The sequence below is a fragment of the Tympanuchus pallidicinctus genome, unplaced genomic scaffold (genome assembly GCF_026119805.1).
Source record: "Tympanuchus pallidicinctus isolate F22 unplaced genomic scaffold, pur_lepc_1.0 scaffold2, whole genome shotgun sequence".
In the NCBI taxonomy this organism is placed as follows: domain Eukaryota; kingdom Metazoa; phylum Chordata; class Aves; order Galliformes; family Phasianidae; genus Tympanuchus; species Tympanuchus pallidicinctus.
The window spans coordinates 11,212,569-11,237,415 of NW_026294721.1; the positions used below are offsets into that span (position 1 = coordinate 11,212,569).

The 24,847-nt window shown below is 35.4% G+C and overlaps 1 protein-coding gene across 4 annotated transcripts in view; it reads left to right on the top strand.

The window, feature by feature from the left end:
- Positions 1 to 24,847, top strand: part of JAKMIP1 (janus kinase and microtubule interacting protein 1) — a 124,906-nt gene that overhangs the window by 84,912 nt on the left and 15,147 nt on the right. For all 4 annotated transcript variants that reach the window (XM_052682031.1, XM_052682032.1, XM_052682033.1 and 1 more), the window contains 11 exons: positions 1,245 to 1,373; positions 2,566 to 2,694; positions 3,746 to 3,829; positions 6,785 to 6,847; positions 8,022 to 8,120; positions 11,288 to 11,389; positions 13,753 to 13,806; positions 14,776 to 14,841; positions 18,341 to 18,409; positions 21,169 to 21,246; positions 22,822 to 23,025. In XM_052682031.1, coding sequence (XP_052537991.1) covers positions 1,245 to 1,373; positions 2,566 to 2,694; positions 3,746 to 3,829; positions 6,785 to 6,847; positions 8,022 to 8,120; positions 11,288 to 11,389; positions 13,753 to 13,806; positions 14,776 to 14,841; positions 18,341 to 18,409; positions 21,169 to 21,246; positions 22,822 to 23,025 — 1,077 coding nt within the window. The remainder of the gene's footprint in view (positions 1 to 1,244; positions 1,374 to 2,565; positions 2,695 to 3,745; positions 3,830 to 6,784; positions 6,848 to 8,021; positions 8,121 to 11,287; positions 11,390 to 13,752; positions 13,807 to 14,775; positions 14,842 to 18,340; positions 18,410 to 21,168; positions 21,247 to 22,821; positions 23,026 to 24,847) is intronic.

Below are 24,847 nucleotides of genomic sequence, written 5' to 3' on the forward strand. Positions count from 1 at the left end.
GAAGGAGTTGATATAAATTCACATTAAAAATACTTTCTATCAAATATGTGAGAGCAGTCAGAGGAAATTAGAATTCAGATCAGAATTCTTCAGCAACTGATTTGACTTTTCTCAGTTATGATTTAGAAGTAACAATTGAATCCACATATCAGTATAAAAGCATAATTTGTTGAGAGCTTTCCTGCTTTTTAAGAAAAGCTTGAATAAATCTTCAATGAAAACCATGTAGTTACCAAAATCCAGTGAGTATTGTACATGTGCACATATTCTTTTCAAGAGCCATTGTGATTCAACTCTTAAAGCTATACATGGAAACTCCCTATAAGGCAGGGAAGTGTTAATCTTAAGTGCATCTGGCAGTTCTGCTGCTCACAGCACTAGGATTGCAGAGCTTCCTGTAGGACAGAGCAGTAACAGGCCATTATAGGTTTTTGATTCAACAACTACACTCCCTGTGACTATACCCAACAGTAATGCTAGTGGGTTAGTAGCTTACAAAAATAAGATTGGTTTCTGAAGACTGTTACAAAGCTTTTGTCTACCTGTATAGCATCTGGTTTATCTGTATGTCTGTGGATGGATATACAGATTTGGAGAACAAGAAGTGACTTCTTTTTTGAGTGCATAGCATCCTTTCTGGAGCTTTTCGTAAAATCAGTTAGTTTACAAGTCAGTTTGAATTATATTTTTAATTGTTATCTGGTATTCTCATCTCAAGGAAAGCAATTGCTTGGGACATGGCCTTGAGAATGACTTCAGTAGTGTGAGTGGGATCAGCTGTATGTGAAACAATTACAGAGCTGTTTAGCTAACAAATGATGAGAGCTAGAACTGGTAGACCGCGGTAACCTGGTGAGATGGACCATGGGGGACCAGAGCTGCAGGCTGTAAGTGCAGGGTGTGTGTAAATGCAGGCACCAATGTATCCCTCACAGCTTACTTCGAGGTTACATCCAAATAGATACTGCAGTCCTCCACTGCGAATCTTGTGAATCAGATCCTTATGACTTTGGAAATTAGTATTTATGTTTGTGCTAACGCATTACTTTACTAACAATTTCCCACTACTACTTGGAGTTCTGCCTTAGCAAACAGTGATGGAAAGGTAACTAGTTCAATGGAACAAGAGTTTACACGGGTTGTTTTTCTTCCTGAATGGTCAGAGAAGATCTTGACTGCTGTTTACTGGGTCGTTGGGGTTTTCTAATTGTTTTGCTAATAACTGAGGAAAACTAACTTTTCAGAGGCATGTTGTGGAGACATTTTTTGGATTTGATGAAGAATCCTTAGACTCAGAAACATCATCTGTAACTTCATATAACACAGATAAAACAGACAGGACACCAGCCACACCAGAGGAAGATTTAGAAGATGTAAGTAGCAGATTTGTTCTTTAACTTTTACTAAAATTGGCACAAAATATAAGAGCAACCACTTTTGCAGCTACAAAAAAAAAAAGCTTTTTGTATGAAAGCTTTTGCAGAGAATTGTTTTGTTCTGTTTCAAGTCCAATTTTAAACCCCACAGTCACTGTAATAAAATAAGATTCTGCCTGTTAGATTTGGTTGATACTGAGCTGAGAAACAAAGCATGTTGCTTTGCCAAAACTAGACTTCAGTTTGCCTTTTGACTTTATAATTTGACTGTTTTTATACAACCATGATTTTTTTTTTTCTGTTTTCAAGATACTGAGAGAAGCTTTTACAGTTCAGTGAGGCTTAAGTGATTATAGGGAGTAAATATCCACTGTCATGTTTTGTCTGAGCTCTGTGACACATGCTGCAGTTGACCTGCTTCAGAAGATTGCAGAGCTGAGGACAAAGATTGAACTAAATTCTCTTTCATCTGTCTGTCCTATTTGCTAACTTATGACTTCCATTATTCAATTGTAATGGGCTTCCTATTTTTCTAGCTTTAATATCTAGTAATATTTTAATTTCTTTTCCTTGTAGCTTGACTTCCAGGAGCAAAAACTAATTAAAGGACTTTTCTTGCCCTCAGCATTATAGAAAAGATCTAGAAATTGTTGATGTCAGTTTTTTAAAATTCTAAGCACCTTCAGATGTTAATATTACTGGAGGAAAAAAAAAAAAAAAAAAAAAGGATCTTAATGCTACTGAGATGAAGCCGCTGCAATACTGTGCTTGTGCTGGTAAAGTTCTTTATGCTGGTGTGTGGAGACAAAGAGTAATGGAGTGATGGACTGTGTGACAAGTAGGATTTATACCTTGTGGCACTGGAGTTGATGAAGAAAAGTGATAAACGCTACTGTTTCACGTCATGGTTTCTCAGTCAGTTTCGTGAAATTTCTATGTATTACTGCTTTATATAGCAGCTGATACTGTCCTGCAGTTTTAAGGTAAATGTAGCTGCTGAGCTCTGCATTTCTCATTCATTTTTAAACCATTTTTCCTTTCGTTTCTACTCATGTCATTTTTCTTACAGCTTTCTTGAAGTTTGAAACTCAGACGAGTTGTGTTACTTGTTGTGTCTCTATAGATACAAAAATATTATTTGCAATTATTGTTACGTACACAAAAACACCTGTTTTTCCTCTTCACTAAGAGCACACCTAAAGAAGAAGCTGAACTAAGATTCTGCCAGCTAACAAGAGAATATCAAGCTTTGCAAAGAGCATATGCATTGCTTCAAGAACAAGTTGGTGGAACCCTGGATGCAGAAAGAGAAGCAAGGGTAATTATTTTAATTCCAATTCCTTTTATCTCTGAAATATTTGGAAAAGCTGAAAAAATTTTGCACATCAGGATATGGTAGCATTACTACAGCTACTGTTAAATTTGTATTTCAGAGGCACTGATGTACTTGAAAATTGCGAGACCATTGCATATTGCCTCTGCCTTTGTGGGAAGAAAGGCAATGATATGAATATTTTTGTTATAGTTTTTTAAAATTATCTTTTACAAAATGATTTCTCCTTCTTATTAATGACATTTTTGAGGGAGTTGAAGATTTTCAGAAGGTAGCTTTTTGCATGGTTAATTTTGCAAGGCACGCTGTTCTGGTGTTCCTTCTACTTTTGGATGAGGCTTAAGGTAAATAACAAGGACCTGAAGATGCAGAAAGAAATCCTTATGGAAATTTTTGAACTGCTTAGGTGAAAAAGTAGCTGAAGTTGGATAGGAAGAATAATTGTAGTAGCTCAAGGATTCTCAGTAACTGAGAATCTCCAGAGATCTTGCCTTTTGTACATCTTTTGTTTATTTACTTGTATGATTCAGTCTCTTTTAGGACATCTCTGAACGTGGTGGGTAGATGGTTTAGAAATTGTATAGAAAGAGGAAAACGCAGTGGTGTATGCAATCAAAGGGTAAATGCATTATTTTGGGTCAATGTATTTTATTTTCATATAGCTCTTCAAATTGTTTAACTGTTAGGAGCTTATTCAGTGCTTACTGCAATTCTGTCTTGCACTTTTTTTCCTTCTGTCTTCCACTTTTTTCATGAACAGCTTCCTATGACGAACTATGAACTATTTCAGTTCCTAACATTATTTTTTTTATGAGAAGAGCTTGATCACAGAATATGTATAGACTAGAGACGACATACACTAGGAGTGATAAATACTCTTAAACTGATGTCTTTAAAAAATTTTTTAGCATAAACTCAAAAGCATTTATTTTAATGAGAAGCATTAAAAGCTGATTAGGTGATCCAAAAGAGAGTCAATTTGATTCCATATGTGATTAAATATGCACTTTATAATACAACTTTCTTTTTTCCTCAGACTCGTGAACAACTGCAAGCTGATCTTCTCCGATGTCAGGCAAAAATTGAGGACCTGGAGAAAGCACTAATTGAGAAAGGCCAGGTAAAAGGCTCTCTTAATGTCCTCTACAACATCATTTTCTCTCTTGCATGCAGTGGTGCCCTTGTCATCTTCATTGCTTGCTGGTGTGTTAATGTGTCCGATGCAGTTTAATTACTACTCCAGCAGTGGATTATTTAAAGGAAAATGGTATTTATGCTAACCACCAAAGATTCTTTTTTTAATACATAGTACAGACAGTGTAATAGAGAATTATCCACATATACATGCATTCTAAATTCTGTTCCTACTGTCATTCAGTGTAGTTTTCTCTCTTTTCTGTTTTGTCTTTGCTATAAATTCCAACAAGATGAGTATTCTGTATCATAGAATATTTTGGTGTGTAACACAGGAAAATTTAGAAGAAAAAAATTAACTTCCCTATATTCTGGAGCAATAAACTGCCGAGTGTATCTGGCCACTGGAAGCCACTTGCTGTGTAAACTCTTCTGAGCTTCATTTCTTGGAGGACACAACTTTCAAATTGCCATAACGTCACATAGAGTAAAATTGGGCTTCTCTGTACCTCGTAAATAACTGCAAAGATCTGGCTAATGCATATTCAATGCATATTTAATAATATTTAGGATAGGCAGTAAGACTGATAGGAGAATGAATGGTGGATTTAAAAGATGTTCAGATGCACATGTGCTAGAACACACAGAAAATTGGATGTTATTTTATCATTTCTTTACTGTTTAAAATAACAGCTTAAGATTGCTGGTAGTATATGGCAATAAAATTGGGTTATTTATCTGTAGATAAACATTTTGAAGACTAATAATCCTAAAATACCAAATGAAAGGAACCTACAAATTATGTCAGGTTAACACTATTGATATTTTTATAGTTTCTATATCACGTATAGTTCTATATAAGAAAACTTTCTGTAAGTTTCTGTATAAATTTGAATGCGTAGGAACCGTATTTAAATTGATAAAATTGATAAAAACTGATAAAAATTGTTTATGCTCACTTCCGTACCAACTGCAATTTGCTTAGTAAATTTTATGTAAGTAAAATATTATTAAGAAATATGTTATCAATATAAAAATGATGACTTGTTGAGGTTTTGGAGGAATAATTGGAACTGAAAACCTCATGAGGATCAACTACATTTTCATGTGTTGATGATAATGGTGATGTAGGCAAATTGCTGTGTAACTGAAAATAACAACAAAATAATTGACTATTACAGTGTAAAATACAAGCAGTATGTGTGTAAACATGAAAAGAGAAAATGGATACACATGCAAGAAATTACTTCTGAGACTTGTTTCTTGAATGGCAATATGAAAAATAAATGTCTGGAAATAAGAATTTAGGTAGTTTATTACGTTATGGGATTCTTAACCATATTTATGACCTTTAATCTCTTAGTAATCCTGAGAAGGCCAACAGGGATGTGATAAGGAGCAATACAGTAGTATCCCTATTGGGCTAGTTTGTACACTAGCATTAGATTTTCACGGAATTTGTCACAGTGTCTTCCTGAGAGCTGAAGAACCTACTTAGTTTCCTAACTTGTTAGTCCTTATATTCAACAAAATAAATGATTATGATAATAAACTGACATCTTTGTGCCCTATGTCATTTTTTAAAATTACTTTGTCATCTAGTAGGTCATAATAATGTTGACTATTTGATCAGACTTGTGAAATGTTCATTTGGAGAACCATTCCATAACATTTTTTCATAAAGGAAGCAGTGAATTAAAAGATTCTACTGAGTTATCCCAGGATATTTTAGTCCAATATTACAACTGTAGGAAACAGAAGCTGTGAAGACTTTACCAGCTCTCTTGATACCAAATTCAGAACAAAAAATTGAAATCTTGTAGTTAAAAAGTAATTTGAATCTTGACTAATTAGTTTTTTTTATTTATTTTAAAAATTCTTGACAAATACAATGTTTTTCAATACTAATCTTGGTACTGTATTCTTGGTATGTGTCCTTTAACTCCATAACAGAATAAATTGTTTGTTGCATGGAAGTTAAAATGTACTGGCCCACACTTCTTTTACAAATGGGAAAAGGAATAAAGGCAGTAGAGTGTGAAACTTGTTCTCTGTAAGTAGAAAATCAAACTTCAAACTTAAAAAAAGAAAGTGGGTTAAATATTTTTTTCTCATAGCTGACCATTCAAGGCTATTTATAGGGTTTGGATGGCCCAATTTCATTATTTTCTACTGCAGTATCAACGTGCAAAATTCTTGCTGACAAAGAGTATCAGCCTTACTTTAAAAAATCACTTAGATTTTAAACAAGTTGTCTTTTTTACCTAGAAAATAATATCTTAAAGCACAATGAGCCAGATTGTGCAAATATTTTTCTCTATAGTGAATAGAATGATGTTAGAATCCATAAAGTCTGAATATCTAACTTTGTTTTTGTAACCTGAGGTGTTTGATGAGGTCAGTTAAAGCCACAGAAAAACCTAAAAGCAAAGATCAGCTTAGGAACAAATGATCAAATAGAAACACAGTTTTCAATTGGAGAATCTTATATCATCATCCTTCCTCCATTGTCTTAAATTCCCTGTCACAAACACTGTGTATTAGCCTGGTTCTCACTCTTCTAGCAGAGAGCAACTGAATGTATGTCTCTGAAACTAAATTTCATTTGTTTTGTGTAATAATATTTTTTTTTCTTCTTCTCCAGTTGGATTTATGTTATAAAATTCAAAATCAGATGATTTTGCAAGAAAGTTCTCGGCTTCTTGCAGTGGAAAATAATAGTTTTGAATTAAGCTAAGTTGAATAAATAAATCTTTTTAAAATGACAAAATATCATATATATGTTTTTACCCAGAGTTACTGTATGTAAACCTTTTAAAGTAAATTGATGAGTGATCGTTTCTTTACATGAGTGTGCAATGGTCTGGAATTTTCTAATTGTACTTATTTGTCTTGTTCAACAAAATATATGTTATCTTCTAAATTTTCTTCTTCCTCATAGGATTCAAAATGGGTTGAAGAGAAGCAGTTGCTAATCAGAACAAATCAGGAGTTACTAGAGAAGGTATATGTTCAGAGTTTGGCAATTTTTTTTTTTTTTTGGCTATTTCTGTGCTTTATCATAAAATGAATGGCAAAAGGAAATGAATGTACATAATATGGGGTCATCAACATAAAAATTGCATTCTTTATTTTTCTCCAGAAACAGAAATTCTGATTTTCTCCAGTTAAAGTGCTAATATACTTATGTATTCTTTGGGAATGGAAACTGCACTTTATTGTGGCACTACTACTATGTTGTGTAGCCAGTGTGTCTGATCATTCAAGTTTCTGCCAAAACATAACCATGGTAATATGAAATTTTACCAGTTACGCAAAGATTCTTATTGCCAGGACCATTCAAACTAAAATTCCAAAATTTTCTGCTCACTTCAGCAGTTTTTTCACATTAAATAATATTAATTCACTGTAGACTATTATACCTTTTATTGTCTGAAATATTCAAAGCTAAACATCCTCACTGGTCTTTACTAATGTAGGTAGAAAAGTTAGCTGATACTTAGAATGTAACAATTATTTTTGTTCTTAGTAAATGTAGAACAATATTAACACAATAGGAACAAGATAAAGTGCATGAATGAAAGCAACTACAGCTGGACTTGATTTGTCCAGACACATACATGGCTATTCTAAGTAACTGCACCATCACTGTCTGCTATATCATATTCAGGTGCTCCTCTTCAGTCCAGTTTCACTAACTAAAAAGACCACACAATTAAACCAGCCAGTAGACCAAAGTATTAGTTGACATAATGAGGGTTAATTTTGAATTTCTGTTTTATCACTGTTAGTGTCCCAAAGCAGAAATCTGGAAAATTAAAAATTAATCATTAAAAAACCCTCCATTATTCTCCATTATATGTTGTTTTCACAAAGATAAGCAGAACAGTCTGTCCAAAGTTAAACAGTTTTATTCACCTGATTTTAAAAGTAAGCTTGCATTTCCTCACTTGTTTAGATGTAATGTTCATACAGCTTTTCATACTGGCTTCCAAATTACTGTTCTGCTTGTTCTTACAAATATTTTCAGATGTGATGTTTCTTCTTTATGCCCAAGGCAAGGTCCAACATCTAATGAGAAACTCAAGTAACAGTTTTGCGTGAAACTCTGACCCATAACTCAGTATAATTCCCTTTCTGTTATTTACAGGGTGTTAGATGTTGTGTTTTTCTCATAGATTTACAGAATGGAACAAGAAGAGCAGCAGCTGAAGAACGAGATGCAAGATGCAAAAGATCAGAATGAGCTGTTAGAATTCAGAGTGCTAGAGCTTGAAGTAAGAGATTCTCTCTGTTGCAAACTCTCAAATGGAGCAGAAATTATGTTTGAACCCAAGCTGAAATTCCTGTAAAGATTACTGATGTCTGGTGCATGTTTAAGGGAAGTCACTTAGGTATATATTTTTTAAATGTTGTATCTTGGGATAATGAGATTGATACCACTGCCTTAATATGTTTTGGAGAGAGTACTCACTCGTGTTTATAAAGATGTAATATAGCTAATATATATTGCATATAGTTTGTTTTACATCTAATAAAATATTTTGTTTTGCAATATTTTGCCTTTTTTATTTGTTTCATTTCCATAACTACTCCTTTCCTGCATGTGAAATCACTTGGTATGTATACTACAGCCTCGTTTGGCATTGCTTCAATTAACACACCTTCTCACATCTTGCATGCAGTGAATTCTAAAGATCTGACACATCCATCACATCAATGTATAATTGCTTTTAATTACACTGATTTAAGATTGACAGCAGTGCTATGAAGTAAAACAGTATCAAAAGAACAAAGTAGTTTTTAAATAGTTTTTCTTACCTGAAATATATTTTCGGATGGTATAAGATGCTCATGGGATGAAAATAATTTTCACCACTCAGAAGAAAGAAAATAAACCTCTAAGAAAGTCAGCATTAGAGTACAATTTGTGGAAGTGGGAAGTTGCCCATAGCAAACTTCTTTAACAAATTCTGTGAAATAACTGTGAAATTATTGTCATGAATGACAGTTTGAACACGTAGCCTCTGATCACAGTAGAAAACAATGGTCCTCGTTGCCTTGTAAACGAGACCCATGTAAAATTCAGTGTGAGTAAACAGCTTGTGTGAGATGCAGTCGCACAGTCATACTGTCTGATAACATGTAGTTCAATATCAGAGATCATCAGCCGTCTGAACACCATCTTGAATAAACTCCTGGAACTCTCTCAGAGTCACTTCTCCATAATTTTCATCACCCAGCACGTTTCACCAAAAATCTTGGCATGTGTAACTTTTCTGATAAAGATGAAAACGTCATGTCATCCTGTTGTGTGGACATTTCTCTTTTTCTTTTACCTTTGATATTTCTTAATCTATTTTTAATCATTTATTTTATCAACCATATATCATAGTATATTATATTTAAAATTAAGAATTTACGTTATTAGAATTTCAGTACGTGTTCTGGAAAATAAAAGTACTTTCTAATATATACTCTTTATATTTTATTAAGCAACTGTAAATTAGAATGCTGAACAACTGTAGATTAAAATCCTGAACAATTCAGCTTTCAGAATTTCAGTTACCTTAGAATCTGCTCATTAAAATGTAAGTGTTCTTAGAAGTACAGCAGTCTGAAAAAATGCCCGTGAAAGGAAAATTGCTTCAAAACATTCTTCAGGAAAGTATTTTCCACATACAAAAATCACTTGAAAAGTAGTTCAGTTTAAATGGTCTAGTTTCATTATCTGCCAAATATTTAAGGACTTATTTCACAGGATAACAAGGGGAGTATTTTTGTATGATTGCAGTAAATGACATTTTTCCTTTGTGGGCAAGCATTTAGACACAAACCTGATTGACAACGTGAATGCTTTAGTAAAGTCATGAACACTTCTCATAACCAGAACATTTTTTTCAGAACACCTAAACTGTGTCAGATAAAAATTACATAAATGTAGAAAACAGAACCAGTTCTACATAATCTAACACAAGCAAATCCAGGTGAGTTTAGTGTAATAGCAAGTCACTAATTAAAAAAAAAAATATCTAAATTGGTAATTGAATTTGGAAAAGAATTAAGCTTCTGTTTTGTCTCTGAATAGCTAGGTCACTTAAATTCATTTCAAAATTATGCTGCTAATAGAAAAATTATTTAAAATAGTGATTATGCGATGAAAAAAATATATAAAATGAAGAGAGATTTTTCCCTCCATATTGTTGGTCCTAGCTTGACTAGTCAATGAACAAGAGCTGCTGTACTCTGTAACCCGCTTAAGTGAATGGGCGCTTCCCACTTGTGATTACCAATTAAAACACCTCCTTTGTGGTTTAGAAATCAGATAATGCTTGAACAGAACTTACTAAATTTCCAGCAATTCTCTTTCATTAAAACTGAAACTGAAGGCAATGTTGGCAATGCCTCTTCTTGTTTCTTCACAAGGAGAGCGGTTAGGGCCTGGAACGGGCTGCCCAGGGAGGTTGTGGATGCCCTGTCCTTGGACGTGTTCAAGGCCAGGTTGGATGGGGTCCTGGGCAACCTGATCTGAATGTGGATGTTTGGTGGCCCTGCTAGGCGGGGGGTTGGAACTACATGATCCTTGAGGTCCCTTCCAACCCGGATGATTCTGTGATTCTGTGATCGTTAGGAGAGGAAATCCAGTTTTTCTCACCTGGGTTCCCATGGCCACAGTGAGCTTGCTCATTGTGCATCCTAGTGCCTTGATTTGCAGTCTTATTCCAGTCATTCCCAGAAATATCTTGAAATTTCACTTAAGTAAGGTCTTATTTGTTGTTTTATTCTCTTTTTGTCTTCTGAAGAAATAATAGGTTGATATTTTGAAGAAACACATGAAAATCAAGGATGATTGGATGAGAATTTATGATTTTTTACTTTTGGCATAAAGGCATATTGCAACATCTGGGATTGTGCAGTGAATAAGACAGGATTTTACATGTTCTAATCCAAAGGATAACTGTAGAATAGAGTAGATATAGAGCTTTAATTTTTTTTAGATGGAATACATAACCGTATTACTTGGTGACAGAGTTTACATTTTTTCCTGCAGTTTCTTATTGCTAAATGATCACTTTTTTCTTGAAAGAGAACAATAGTTATATAAGACCGTAACTGGAATTAATTATTGCAATAGCTACAATTGCTCCAGTCAGTAATTTGGGCAACATAAAAGAGTTTCTTCTACTGAAGTGTAGGTATTTGTTTTGCAAACTCTTTGTGTACATAGAATCAACTGGAACTCAAAATTATTTTGTGTGCTTAGCTAAGCCCAAAGTCTTTCAAGTATGGTGAACACAGGAGGAAATTCCACAAATTTGGAATATGAAAAGAAATCTGTGTTTTTAATATACAAGTCTTTATTTTTTATTTTTTATTTATTTTTTTTTTTATGGGAGATATGTGTTAATCAAGCATCTTGTTTTTAAATAAAATCTTTCCTCAGGAGAGAGAACGAAGGTCGCCAGCATTTAATCTTCACTTAACCACCTTCCCTGAAAACAATGGAAGCGCGCTGCAACTGTTCTGTCAGCATGAAGGAATAAAGGTATATGTTGGGCATTAGGAACTGTTGGATGGCCAGAATGAAGAGCTTAATATTCAAATGATTGGTTTTCCATTATTATTATCTTGCTGTAGGGAAGAAAATCTGAAAAATAAGTATAGTAAGAAAATACATTTTCAACTCGGTAAAGGGCTTCATAAGAATACATTGTGGTCATTTGTAAGGCTTTTGTAAATGAAAATGAAGACTGGTCAGTTTACAAGCTCTTTAACAGAAAGCTGGTTTCTGTTCAGTCCCTTAATAAGCATAATACTATCAGTAGAGGAAATCGACTGAGAGTGTAGGCTGTGTAGTTCTCTCTTATGTATATATGTATATACAGGGAACTGAATCTTTACAAAAAAATTTAAAAGTCACTCTAGTCATGTCCCTAAATCACATTGACTGTCATTAACTAACATATAGTCACAGACGAGTTTTGGTTGGAAGGGATTATAAAGTTCTTCGTGTTCCAACCACCAAGCATATCACCTTTCAAATAGAGCCTCCAGAGGATGCCAGATCTGCTGTTAACGTATCTGTTATTCTCATTTGCATGTTGACTGTAGCTGGTACAGGATTCATTTTTAACTATTTTCTTCTGTTGCATGAAAGATTTTTCTTTCTTTCTTTCTTATTATTTTTATTACTTTTTTTTCTTTCGATTCTTTCAATTTATTTGCCTGGAAGCAGAGATGGTCAACTCATATGGGCATATTAAATTGTTTGCTTTTAAATGTTTTCAGTTTCAGAGTGATAGAAAATCTGCTTTGAGTTTTAAATACTTCTTTTTGCTTCTTTGTGGAAATTAACTAGAATGAGAATTTTGGGTTTAATAGGGCTAAGAACTGGCATGTCTTACTGAATTCCAAATCCTGACCAGTGAAGGATCAGCTAAAGTTTCTGTTCAATATTGTCATAATGATTCTGCTGATCAGAATCATTAGCTTTGACTTCAATTCAGTCCAAATACAAGAGTATTTTAAGCTCTGCTCCATCCTAAAATTACTGATGTGTGCTGTTTAGTAGCTGCTGTGGCTTGTAGATGCAATGCTGCAGTGTTGAGGTGGAAGGCAAGAGAGGAAGTGTACTTCCCATGATAGACAAATGCAATACATGATTCCTTATTGGAGCCAGAGTATTCTATTTTATACAGACTCTCTTCCACAGCTGTGTCTGATTTTCAGGCAATCTTTCAATTCCTTATTAAACCTTACTCACTGGAGTCTATTGGATGTGGAACAGTGAGCAAATATATTCTGATATAGTTATGTACTTTGCAAACACAGCTAATTTCACTTCAAAGAAATTGAAAGATCACTCATCCTGACTTCTTGTACCATGCAACTGCATAGCACACAGATGGAAACCAGCATGTAACATGCTGTAAGTAATGAAACTAATGAGCCAAGGTACAGCCATTGGGGAATGCTGATCTCTGTTAAGAAGTGCTGAATATGAAAAGTTGAGGGTGCCAGCATTATAATGGCTGTCTTTTTATGTGTGTATATTAAACATTTTTGGACTAACATCAGCCGGTCTGTACTCATCCAATCAAGCCTTCTTACCTTCAAAAAGCACAACTGCATACAAGCAGCCAAAGGAAATATCCCTGCTCCACAATAATCTGTGGGCCAAACTTGAAATCATTCTAGTATGTGTTCTTATCACAGGTTAAGCAGTTCCAGGAACCTTTACAATAACTTTTTACAGTAGAAAATAGAGTTCTGCTGCCTAGGAATGATCCTTGGCACTTTTAAATCTCATAATCTGTGGATGTATTCCTCCTCTTTTTTTCGTATCAGTGAAGTGTTTGCCTTGGTTGCAGTGACTGGTTGCTGTTCTCTGTGGATATGGGGGTGACTGGCAGAGAAACGTGGTTTTCTACTCAGGGAGGTTGTGAGTTAGCAGTTTTTGCAGGAGCACATTTAGCCCTCTGTGCACATTCCCCTCTGCCATGAAAATGCAGATCTGGAACTCTTCTGTTTTGCTCAAGCAGAGAAAAAAACAACATACCTTCTTAGTTATTATTTTACTGTCCCTTTAATTTCTATGGCCTGATGTGCTTCACACTCCACACCAAACTGTGAGGGGGAAAAATAAAGGTACTTTATGCCTGTTTATCATTTTTGTTCATTCATTGGTGTACATCAGCAGGATGCACAGATCTCAGGGTAGCTTGCTGTATTCAAGTGATATTTGACTTTGTTTCTGAAATTATCAGTAACACTTTTGTAGTTATGATGCAAAACTCATGTTTAACTTATTGGCATTTCAAGACTCTGCATGCAAAGGTGCCTAAAATGCAGCATGTAAAACTGTTTCTCACCTTCTTTATAAAAAATAGTATTGAACATCTTTTTCAGGATGTGAATATATCAGAACTCATGAAGAAACTAGATATTCTTGGAGATAATGGGGTAATGATTTTTAATTTTAAATGTAATACTAGCTTTATTGTTGTTTTCAAGCAGTTGGGTTTTTTTTCCACTGCACAGAATAACACATAAGAAAATGTAGAGTGATTTTTATATGTCTCTACTTGTATAAAAAATGTGAATCATCAGACACTACTTATACAAAAGATTTCAGATAAATTGAAGTTAAAGTGTATTTCCTCAAGACAGGATTTGATCATGGCTGAATGACTTGAAAGAAAGGATTCTGTAGTAGGTGCAAGAATGAGGCATAAAGCAGCATAGGGGAGAAAATCAAGGGAGTCAAAGCCAGAACCAGTTTGTATCTCTTAGGTAGTAATAGCAGTACCTGCTGCAATGAGGATGCCTCTGCAGGAGGATGTTTACTGGGAAAAACTGCAAGGATAACTGCCCCTGCATTGCCAAATACCAAATAAATTTCTGGTTATACAGTTGGGGCACAAAGAACCATGGAGATGCTTACAGGTAGCTTTAACAGTTTGGCATATTTATTGTACTAATTTTAAGTTCCAGATCTATTTTTTTATGCTGCAAATTGTGTGGCTATTTCTAGAGGAGTTGCTCTTTTATATGCCTTTAAGGAATAGAGGCATGGCTGAACTGGACTTGAGGGAACCTTCACTGCTGCATAGCTATATATGTAATATAGCAAACTGCTATTTTGTATGGCTAGAAAAAAAAATTCAAAATCCTTGACAAAAACAACTTGGTTCTCATGAAATAATAAACAGATGCAAAAGAACTGTTGAATGGTATGTTGAATTAGAGCAGAGATTAAGCACTTTTCTAAATTTTCAGTCATTACATTTCATTACACTTTTCCTGAACGTGTTTATAAAGTACTAAATGTAACTTGTTTACTTTGATTCTCTACATTGCAGTTAAAATTCATCACTTGTATTGAAGAATGGATTTCCAATCCAATTTAAAATGCATTTTTTTGTATTTTAGAATTTGAGAAATGAAGAACAGGTTGCAATAATCCAAGCTGGGACTGTACTTTCTCTCTGTGAAAAGGTAGAACTCAGTAAAAATTTTTGTCTGCCTAAAAGACCAACCATGTCTGCTGAGATCTCATGTAGCTTTGTCAGAGAAGCATGATTTTCCTGTTAAAGGGATCTGGAAAGGAGCATATATTCATCCTTACATGATTTTATTGGGATTGTGATGTTTTAAGGTGTAATCTAACATTCAAATAAGATCAATTTAAAAAATAAAAACTTTCTCTGGAGATATGTCTTAGAATAAGTTACTAAAAAGCCTCTGGACAAGAGCAGCTTCATTCTGAGAAAAGCCAACATTCTCCAGGGGACTCTCCTGGGCTGTTGCAATGTTCTCTCTAAGTCACACTATTAGTCCACTTTGGCCCACTTCTATGCATGATGGAGAATCCTGAATAGCCCATGGTCCTTTGATCTGTATAGTGGGCAAAAATAACAAAAAAGTGCAAGTCACTCAACGACTACTTACTTCTCCAGTTACAGACTGAACATAATCTACACACGAGTAATGATGACACTTAAAATGAACTAAGAATATCTTACCTTCTTGTTTTTTGTAGTGAAGGAACTTCACCGCTTCCTTTCATAGTTAACTACAAAATCTTTCCTATGCTTTTAAAATTCATAAACAAAAGTTTAAAATTGAAATCCGAGCATTTTGTTGAATAAGTTATCATTGCTTTAACTGACATTATTTTATTAATCTATTTATCTTAGTATCTCAACTTAGGTAACCTAAATAAAGCAATTTAATATTTATTAACTTAAGTAACTAATTAGTATAAGCAAAAAAATAATAATGAGGAGGACGGCTAAAAGAGCTTTTGACTGTACTATAGCATGAAAAACGTGAGGTAATGTTCACTGTCCTTTAAATTCAGTAGGCGGGAGAAGGCTGATTAGGAAAGATGAGATATGGCCAGCCTTTAGGGATGGGACTGACTTATCATTACTTAATTAAATAAGTCCTTGCATAAAAACTGTCACTCGAATTAGTCAACTTTTTAACTGGTGTCAGTGGTGCAGCTTAGAAAATTCACTCTTACCTGTAAGTTATTTCCAGTAGCAATAGATCACAGCATTAGTTTTGTAAGCAGAAGTAATTCTTCAAATTAATAGAAACATAAAATTAATGGCAGTAAAAGTTGTGCTTTTACATTTCAAGTAAAATAGTGAAGTTTTTTTTGCTTTGTTTTTGGTTGGTTTTGTTCATTTGTGGGGTTTATATGGCCATTTCCTAGTTTGCATTAAAGGATTTTTATGATCATTTTACCATAGAATCCAATTTTTATAGAAACTCAACACTCATTCAGAAAGTTGGAGTCTTTCATTTTATCTTTCCTAGGCAAATAGACTACATTAAATGAATGAAATAAAAATTGTTCATCTTTGGACTTTTCTATAGTTTAATTCAGAGCGTCACAGTCACCTAATAAGCACCACCTGGCAGGCAGTTTAATGAAAAGAATACTCTGAGAACCATGAAACTTTTTTTCCTTTTCCTGGTGGGTACTTGAAGTACAATCTAATCAAATAACTCCGTAAGAAAGCACTATCCATATCCAAAATTTACCAAGACACGAAAGACAAGGAATAGGAGAAAATAGTCCTATGCTGTCTTCAAAGTAAGAAACACAGTACCACACATTTTCTTAAAATTCTGTGTTTTACAGCACACGTTGGGGGAGATAAAATGCAAAGTAAAATACAAAATCTGATAAACAAGACTAGATTATTGCTTTAACATAAGTCCTATTGGATGCATTGACAATTTAGGTTAGAAGAAATCCAAAATAAATCTATGCCTCTTCTCTTGTAATGTAACTATCTCAGATGTCCTGCTATGTGAGGGACAGATCCTTAGTTATGAGAACCTATCATATGTAATCACCTTATAATGATACAGCAAAGGCATTACAGACATAGATATGCTAGTTACATTCATGTGTGCTAGTTATTCACGCTTAATGTTTATTTCAAATCTATCAATATGATAATCAAATCTATCATATTCAGCCATTAGCAGTAATTTTTTCGGAAATCAAGCAAAGAAGGTTTCTGGGTACTGCTGGAACATTACCAGGAGCTTGCTTTGAACGCTACAACTGATTATGACTCATAAATACTTGCTTGTCCTTTTGTGCCCCTTGGCTCCAGAATGACTTGCATGAGAAGAACTGAATCAAAATTTAGTTCTGCATGTCACCCATAGGTTCAAAAAATTAGACCTCTAATTCTGCAAACAACCTTTCATTTGCACCTATTGAGGGTTACTGTGAGAGATGATGAGTACATTCAATTTCTATTGATTTCAAGGGTTCCAAATGCTCACTGTCTTGCAGAATCCTTTATCAGTGGTGCAGTTTTGTTTAGTAATATCTTCCGTCCATCACCTTCAAAATGAAGAACACAAAGATTATGATGAGAACTGAATATGAGGTTCCTGGTCATTTCTTTCAGCTTTGTATTCTAAGACAAACATACTAAGTAGGTAAAACAAGACTCATTTTTTTATCCATCAAACTCTTGAATAGTGGAAGATCCAAAAGCATCAATTCATTAACTCACATTTTGCTTATTTGTAAAGCAAAATCCTAAATTTAAAAAGTTGATGTGTAATCCTTATTCAAAGAATTAAACTAAGTAGCAGCAATCTAGTAAAGTCATAATTATTCATCCTCAGTGGCAAAGCTGTGGTTGGACTTAATTGGAACTGGACCTTGGAAAAGAAGCATTAATCTAAACTGTGCTCTCTGAAAACATTGATCCTTATTGTAGTCCAATAAAAAAGAAAATAAATGAATACACACAGAGCATTCCTACTCATTCTGATAAATTCTGAATATAATATAGTCCTGATGATTGTTAATTAAGTAATTAAGGAGGTACCTTCTATATCTGCACTTAGCTTTTACAATATGTAAAATTCTTCATCCTCTTTTTTTTTTTTTTTTTTTTTTTTTTCCTTATCCCCACAATAAGGGTTTTGTGAGAGCAACAATGTTAACTTCTGTGTTTCCATTTTATTATTTCTTCTACATTACTGATGTTTTAGAAGTGTACCTATAATCAGTAAAGTATCAACTGCAAAAGAAAGGCTCAAGCTTGCCACTTTGTCTTTTGTTTGTATTGTCTTCTGGGAAAGTGCAGACCTAATGCCATCATAATGTTTTTACAAATCAAGACAACAAGCACTGATATATTAAGCTGGGAAAAATCAGGTTGATTTTATATTGTTCACCAAAGTCATTGTTGAATTTTACAGGAGGAAGGAGTCTCTAGTTGTTAGAAAATAATCTCCACATTACTTTTGACTGTGTTTCTACAGTCTTTCATTCTGCTTGCTTTCACAACCTGCTTAGTCATGCATTACTTCAAATGAATAGATTAATATGTCTGAAGTGTATGCCTGGGAACTTTGGGAACAAACTTGGAGAATGTTTGGTGCAAATTTTTCAAAAGCTCTGTTTTTTCACTTCTCATTTTCTCCTTTTTATATTGCTGTGTTCATGTAGTGGTTAAAACAGATAGAGGGAACAGAAGCTGCACTGACACAGAAGATGTTAGACCTGGAGAATGAGAAGGTAAGGAAAGAACACCAAAAACATAATTCATATGGTTAAACTCATTTCAAAAGCAAGTTTTAAGCTTCACCACAGGTTGCTTTGCTGCCTTTCTCTGCTTTACTGAGATTGTTTCATGGTAGAATTTGCAAGAGGTATACAGAGATGTTTCTTGCTTGTATTCTTTGGAGTGGGATGGAAGTGTCAAAGGCAATCTGGAGCAAAAATACTAAAATAGACACAAAATAGTACACAAAGGTATAACCTTACAGAGCAGATTAACTGAACAGTGTGAAATTGTGCTTTCTCTTTGCATTAATTTGTCTGGCAATAACATCTTTTTAATCATGCTAGAAGAATTGTCAAGAATTTCTTTGCTCTCTGATATTCAGTCTCTGGACAAATTGTAAAGGCCTTCTTTTACTCTAGATTGACAACCTTACCTTTTCACATGTTAAGCCAAGAGTTTTGAAATATTTGCTTCTTTTTATTGGTTTGCCATGCCTGCTGTGCTTTTCATCTTCAAATAGCTTTACAAAAACAATTTAATCCTCACCATCTTTTCCAGGTAGATAGTAATCAACATTACATGCATCTTAGAGAATAGGAAAAAGAGGCAGAGAGGTTAAGTGATTTACCCAGAGCCACTGAAGAAGTGTACAAAAAGAGAAGTGCTCAGACTGTGTTGAGCATGGCCTATCGTGTTGGCTTTATTTGAATATAAGTATCCTTCCCACATTTAGCGTTTCAATTTTTAATTCATTATGGAAAAATGGGAAAGTTTTAGAGAGGCAAAGTGCCCAGAAATATTAGGTTTCTTTATAAATAAGGAAGTGGAAAATGACAATTTCTTTCTAACTTAGTTTATCTTCCCATTTAATGTCTGTATTGCTTTTAGATGTTGCTCTCTAATTGTTAAAATAGCAATCTGAAAGTCTTAATTACTGATGGTCTCTAAAAACTGAATTGTGAAATGAGTTTAGAAATAATATTCTATCGTGCCACTGGTCCAGAAGTCCTTGGAGCCCATGTAAAGTATTCAAGATCTCACTCTTGGTCTCTCTCTCTCTTGCTTTCTTGGCTATCTTTTACAATGGCTTTTGAAGAGGTAATATGACCCAGAGCAGCTGTGCTGCTATTCTGGGATCTACTGGTAGCTTGATTTTCTCTGTAGTCTTGGGCAAGTCAGTTGACTCTACTGTGAGCTACTTGTAAGCAGCTTCAGACCAGGCCTGTACTTTACTTTGCTTTACACAGTATGTCTTCTACAACAGCCATGGAGCTGTTGCCATAAGCTAAGAAAATAATGTCACCTGGGCAGTTGAGGTGGGATTCGATATAGTATCTAATACCATATTACATTCTTCAGAATGATGTCCGTGAGAGACTGGGAAACAGGTTCTGCAGCACCTGCAAGAGACCCCTGTCTTTCTAGACGGATCACAGATCCTGTCAAGCATTAATTTGTGGATCAGGAAAGATTTCTTTTAAACCAGATGTTTGCAGTGAGAGTTTGCCATCAGTATTGTTCACAGCTATGCAAATTTTACACTGGCATACGCATGTCATGTGCAATTCCAACAGTTTTTAAATGTTTGAAGGTAAAATTTGACCAAGTAGTTTACTTGGGGATGATCCTCAATATTTTTTTGTATTGTCAACATATATATAGTTTGCAAGCAAGTCCTTCTGTTATATTTGGAAATGGTTGTAGTACTAAAATAAACTGATGGATGTAACAAGACTGGAGACTTTTGCTTTATATACTAATAAAAGCTAGAACAACCATATTAAGATTCCTGTATAAACAAATTGTGGTTTATTCTATGTATTACATGCTATATTTATGTCTGCATGGATTGCAAGTGTTTGTTGAGTAGAATCAAACTTTATGATACTAAATTTGATCAAAAGGCCTTTGCTTTCTACCTAGAGAGGAAAATTAATAAAATCTACTATTTTATGTTCTACTTACTATCACTGAAGCACTCTGGAAGCATGTTTTTCTTGTAGTTTGACTATTCTTCAAACTGTTTAAATATTCACAAAGTCATCCTCTCAGATTCTGAGTTTCACTGAAATATCAGCTATAAGTTATTAATTCTGTGGAAGTTAGTTCATTTGATTTTAAATATATACAAATCCTTGGCATGTCAAAAACTTCTTCAGCTCTGCAGCTATAGTCACTTAATCTCTCTGGGCATCACATTACCCGTTTTGAATTGGCTTCCCACCTCTATCAGATGAAAACTGAATTTGTATTCCTGTTTCATTAGCATGTCATGGATTATTGCTGCAAGATCTAGCTCTGGCCCTGCACCTTCTGATATTCTTCCTGGAAGAGGCTAAACAACACAGATTTTGGGTTGTCTCATGATTTCCTTGAGGGTCATACTGGATATTTTCAGAAAACCATTCAAGTGCCCTCACTGCTGTTATGACCACCCCTTCCTTGACCTATCTGTTGCACATAATTGACATTGGATCCATGCATGCACACTTGCATCCACCTCCCTACCTTTGGTTGCAACAGATCAAGGAAGCGTTGTACGCTGATGTAGAGGTCTGTACTATTGGGTACAACTTGTTGATAGCACGCACATATTTTAAGTGCCTCTGTTGTAAATTTGATATCCAAATATCCTTCTGATGAATGTTGTCACTGACTACGGCTTTTCTTTTACTTTCAAGCAGAGAGTTTACATGAAAATGATGGCATTTATGGTTCTTCATGAATTAAGATAAAGTACAAACACTTCCTTGCTTTTATTGTTTCTTAGGACCTGTTCAGTAAACAGAAGGGCTATTTAGAGGAAGAACTCGACTACAGAAAACAAGCGCTGGACCAGGCATACATGGTAGGAAAACAACAGTCATTCAATTTTCATGTTTGAACAGATTTGGTAAAATATTTTTTTTTCTTTTGATTTTAAATAGAGTTCTCTTTTAATTTACCTAGTGTTCTACCAGTCAGGGAAATCAAGTGCTACGTAAATGAGGACTTAGGAAAGGAATTGTAGTATTTAGACGTGTCATGTTTTTTGTTTTGTTGTTGTTGTTTATAAATTCTAAAATGCATTAAATTGTTGTTAGTACATCTAGAGTGGTAAGAGCTGGTCTGTCTGTGCATGAAACTATCCTGATAAAATACACCAGAAATAACTGTAGAACTCCTCCAGTATTACTATTCCCTAAGCATTTGTGAGTATTGCTGGGAATGCTTATTCTTCCTATGCTCTTTCTTGCTGTGCTGTGCTGTCCTACCTAACATTACTTTTCCTAGTTTTCAAGTGGAATGCTACAACCTTGCCTTTTCTCAGGCTATGCAACACAAAATGAAGCCTTGGGAATGATCTAGGAATTGACAAAACCGCACACTTAACTTTCTTAGCAGTGAGACTTCAGGAAATCAAAATATAATGACACGAAGAACTGTTTATATATCATAAATATTTCCTATGGGGAAAATACTTTCAGGAAAGGAGCAAGGTCTCATGCTCAGAGCAGATGACAGATGGAAGCAAGCAGGCTCTATTTCTAGCACCGTGACCTTGAGCAAGCCATTTAACCTCTCTGTGCTGCTGCTTATGCATCACTAATATGGATAGAATTACCTACCTTAAAAAGGTGTTAAGAGGGCTAAAGGGATGTTGTCAAATGTTTTTGAACTAAATAGCATTCTATATTGTTTTGTAGAGGGAAATATAGAAATATTTTAACCACAGGAGCAAGAGAAATACTGTCATGATTCCTTTCTTTCTTTCCTCTTGGGAATATGGTTCTCCAGACAGGTTCTCCTGTGCTCTCCGCTTTGTCAAGTGCTTCAGTTTGAGTTGGTGTATTAGAATCTGATTAGCAGTCTGACAAAGAGTGAGAGATTGAGGAGATTAGTGCACCCTGCAGTGTTTCTCTCCTTGTTGCTTGCAGTCATAGGTAACAAAGGGAGTGAAGTCGATATTAAGCAGTGGATAGCAGGACAGTAAGGCCAGAGAGAAAAGGCACTACTATTTTTGTTGTTCACAGCTTTTTTTCTGTATGCTACGGGCTTTTCATTTTGTAGAGTGACTTAGCAACTCAGTCGCAACAGAAGGGAAACTTTCAGTTTTCGGTGATTTTGTAATTTTTGGTATCGGGGCTCTGGGTGTCTTGTCACATATTAAAAGCAGACTTATTACCCAGGAAGAAATTAATCATTTAGTAGAATAGAAATCAGCCAGGTGTGTACTGGTGCTGGGTGGTTCTGCGCACTGTGTGTGGAATGCTCCTCACTGCTCATGGCTGCTGCTTTCTGTCCTGTTCCTGTCCCGTGTCTGTGTCCTTCCTCCCTCCTGCCCACGGCTGTGCTCGCTGGCCTTCTCCTCGAGCTGCGGGTGGGTTGTGTGCTTGCTGGGTTCAAACGGCAGCCTGTCTGTATGTGATTTGGGTTGCCTTAGAAAATCCAGGAGCTGGAAGCCACGCTGTATAATGCCCTGCAGCAGGACACGGGAAGGCGGGCGAGCGAATCGCTGACTGAAGCCCAGAGGGAGGATTTGCGGGCTGCTGTGGAGAAGGTGCGGCGGCAGATCCTGAGGCAGAGCCGTGAGTTTGACAGCCAGATCTTGCACGAGAGAATGGAGCTTCTTCAGCAGGCCCAGCAGGTAATCCCCGCTCTCTCTGCACCCTCCTGTTGGCGTTACTCTGTGGTGGCTGCCACTGCCCGTACAGCAGCATCTCACTGCAACTTGTCAAGTGGGGCTTAGTGTATACCTTGCACTGCTCCCTCATCAGGGAGATGGGCAGTGAGAGGACACTGTGGGCCTGGGCATGGTATGCACGCAGAACGAGCCACTGTCTCACTACAGCATCCTGTTGCACAGTCTGCTTCTTGTGTGTAGAACTACAGTCATCCACAGGATTCCATGGGGCGATTATTGCGAGTTTAAGGCTTATGTTAGGAAAAGCCAGAATGGAGGGAAACTTGTATGCCTTAACACTATGAAAAGTATTAACAAGCCTTCATTAACAAGCCTTAGCATTGGTTCAGAAATGCCTTATCTCCTTCAGGACAAACACAACATAGATGGAGGGAAATTCCTGCCTTGTGGAAGTGTGGTAATTGTTTATTAAACAATCCTTTGTAAGATGATGGGTCTTTCTGTTCAGATATTCATGGAGAGAAGAGAACAGCATGGCTTAGTGAGTTAATTATTCCAATAAGAATAATTCCTGTATGGCTCCTCATTATAGTAACATCTGGAAGATGCAGCCAGATGTTGCAGGTCTTGGAGACTGCTCTCTGGTTACTCTGGCTGCTTTCTTTGCAAATCTGGAATCACGTATTCAAAACATACTACGCAAATGGATGCAGGACATTATTGCTATTTCAAGTACAGGTTACTGGGTTAGGAATTACATTTCAGTTTGGCTCAAGCTCTGTTTCAGTTTGCTTTGTAGATTAACACCGACTAGATTGGTATATTACATTAGTTCTAGCACTGTTGTGCTCATCTTCTCTCATCCTACAGTGATGAGAAATGCTGACAGTGTTTGAATTGAGCTCTTGCTTTCTAAAAGTCTTCCTTTTCTTACTCCCTCAGTATGTTCTCTTCGTTTGGGAGATGTAACACTGAGATCAAGAGGGTATGAGCAACTCTTAAATCTTTGTTAATGAGTGTCCAATCAGTGAAGGTGTACAGAAGGCTGGAGAAAGTAGACACAAACTAGTTGTAAAAGTGTCAGAAAGAAAGAGTAGATTAAATCTATAAAATTTGATCAATTAAGATAGAGTCAGAAGTTATCTGCTTAATGTTATTATCATGGGTGAAATTATTGAAAATTCTGGACAGAATTTTGATTATTTTTTTTTTTTTCGGAACTAGTAAATACTGTTTCTCACTGACATTTAGTAGGAGTGAATGGAATTCTGTGTTGCCACTGATTAGTGAGTACAGCATCAGTCTTTTTACCTCTTGTAGTAGCTCTGAAAGTTAAAATAAATAAATAAATCTCTTTTTGGCTCTAAGCAACCACAAATCTATCTTTGCTCAGAGCCTTTGAAGAAATACCTTATACATCTGAGGAATACATTATTAATTGTATAATTCCCGTTTATCTCTCATAGACACTTAGTCAGGCGCTGCTGAAGCTCATGGCATTTCAGATTTTGTTTATAGTTTGTCTGTTGCTGGATCTGACAGATGATAAGGTTTTTTTCTGATATTTGCAAGAGTGAGCTTCAGAGAAGCAGATCACTCTTTCTGAACACTTCGTTCTAAGTTCTCTACATCTAAGTGATATAAAGTGTGAGATTTTTCCACCAGACTAGATACTATCTGGTCCTTTGTCCCTGTCTGGCATGTAATCTTTGAGGGACCATAATGGGCTAAGACCTTTCTGTGGTCCCACTGTACACCTGGGCAGAGCTCCTGTTTAAGCATGACAAGGACAAATAGGTTGTACTAATAGGAGTAGATTTGTAGA